A 571-nucleotide genomic window follows, 5' to 3' on the forward strand; every position below is an offset into this window, starting at 1 on the left:
CTAGGCAGAGGGCTGGGGGCTGCATGTTGCATTGCATGGAGGGCTGGGGGCTGCCCCTGCATTGCACAGGGGCCGGGGGCTGCATGTTGCGTTGCATAGAGGGCTGAGGGCGGTATGGAGGGCTGGGGGCTGCCCCCTGCCTTGGCAAGGGGCCTCTCCCTGGGTGCTGGGGCCAGGGCTCCGGGCCGCCGGTGCAGGACTGACCCGGTCCCCGCAGTGAAGAGCCGGAAGCCGTCCATCGGGGAGCTGATCCTGCGGCACACCAACAGCCCGACGCGGGCGCGCCAGGCGGCACAGCTCGCCTTCCAGCACGTGCGGGACGGGCAGGTGCTGCAGGCGCTGGCTGGGGCCTCTCTCTTCCGTGGCTCGGCCGAGCGGCAGAGCGAGGCGCTGCGCGTCAAGAATGCCGTCTACTGTGCCGTCATCTTCAGCGAGTTCCTGAAGGAGCTGGCGGCCATCGCCCAGGCCCACGCCGTCACCTCCCCCTTCCTGACCGAGCCCCCCGAGGAGTGACCCCCCCCGGCCGGCGCCCCTTTAACCACCCCCACGACATCGACCTATTTTATTTTTT

At 69.4% G+C, this 571-nt stretch overlaps 1 protein-coding gene across 1 annotated transcript in view; it reads left to right on the forward strand.

The window, feature by feature from the left end:
- FAM160A2 (family with sequence similarity 160 member A2) overlaps window positions 1-525 on the forward strand; it is an 18401-nt gene extending 17876 nt beyond the window's left edge. Inside the window, 1 exon segment of the mRNA XM_009281996.2 lies at window positions 100-525. Coding sequence (XP_009280271.1) covers window positions 100-513 — 414 coding nt within the window. The 3' untranslated portion in view covers window positions 514-525.
- The last annotated feature ends 46 nt before the right edge of the window (window positions 526-571 follow it).

Source organism: Aptenodytes forsteri, unplaced genomic scaffold (genome assembly GCF_000699145.1).
Source record: "Aptenodytes forsteri isolate BGI_AS27 unplaced genomic scaffold, ASM69914v1 Scaffold485, whole genome shotgun sequence".
In the NCBI taxonomy this organism is placed as follows: domain Eukaryota; kingdom Metazoa; phylum Chordata; class Aves; order Sphenisciformes; family Spheniscidae; genus Aptenodytes; species Aptenodytes forsteri.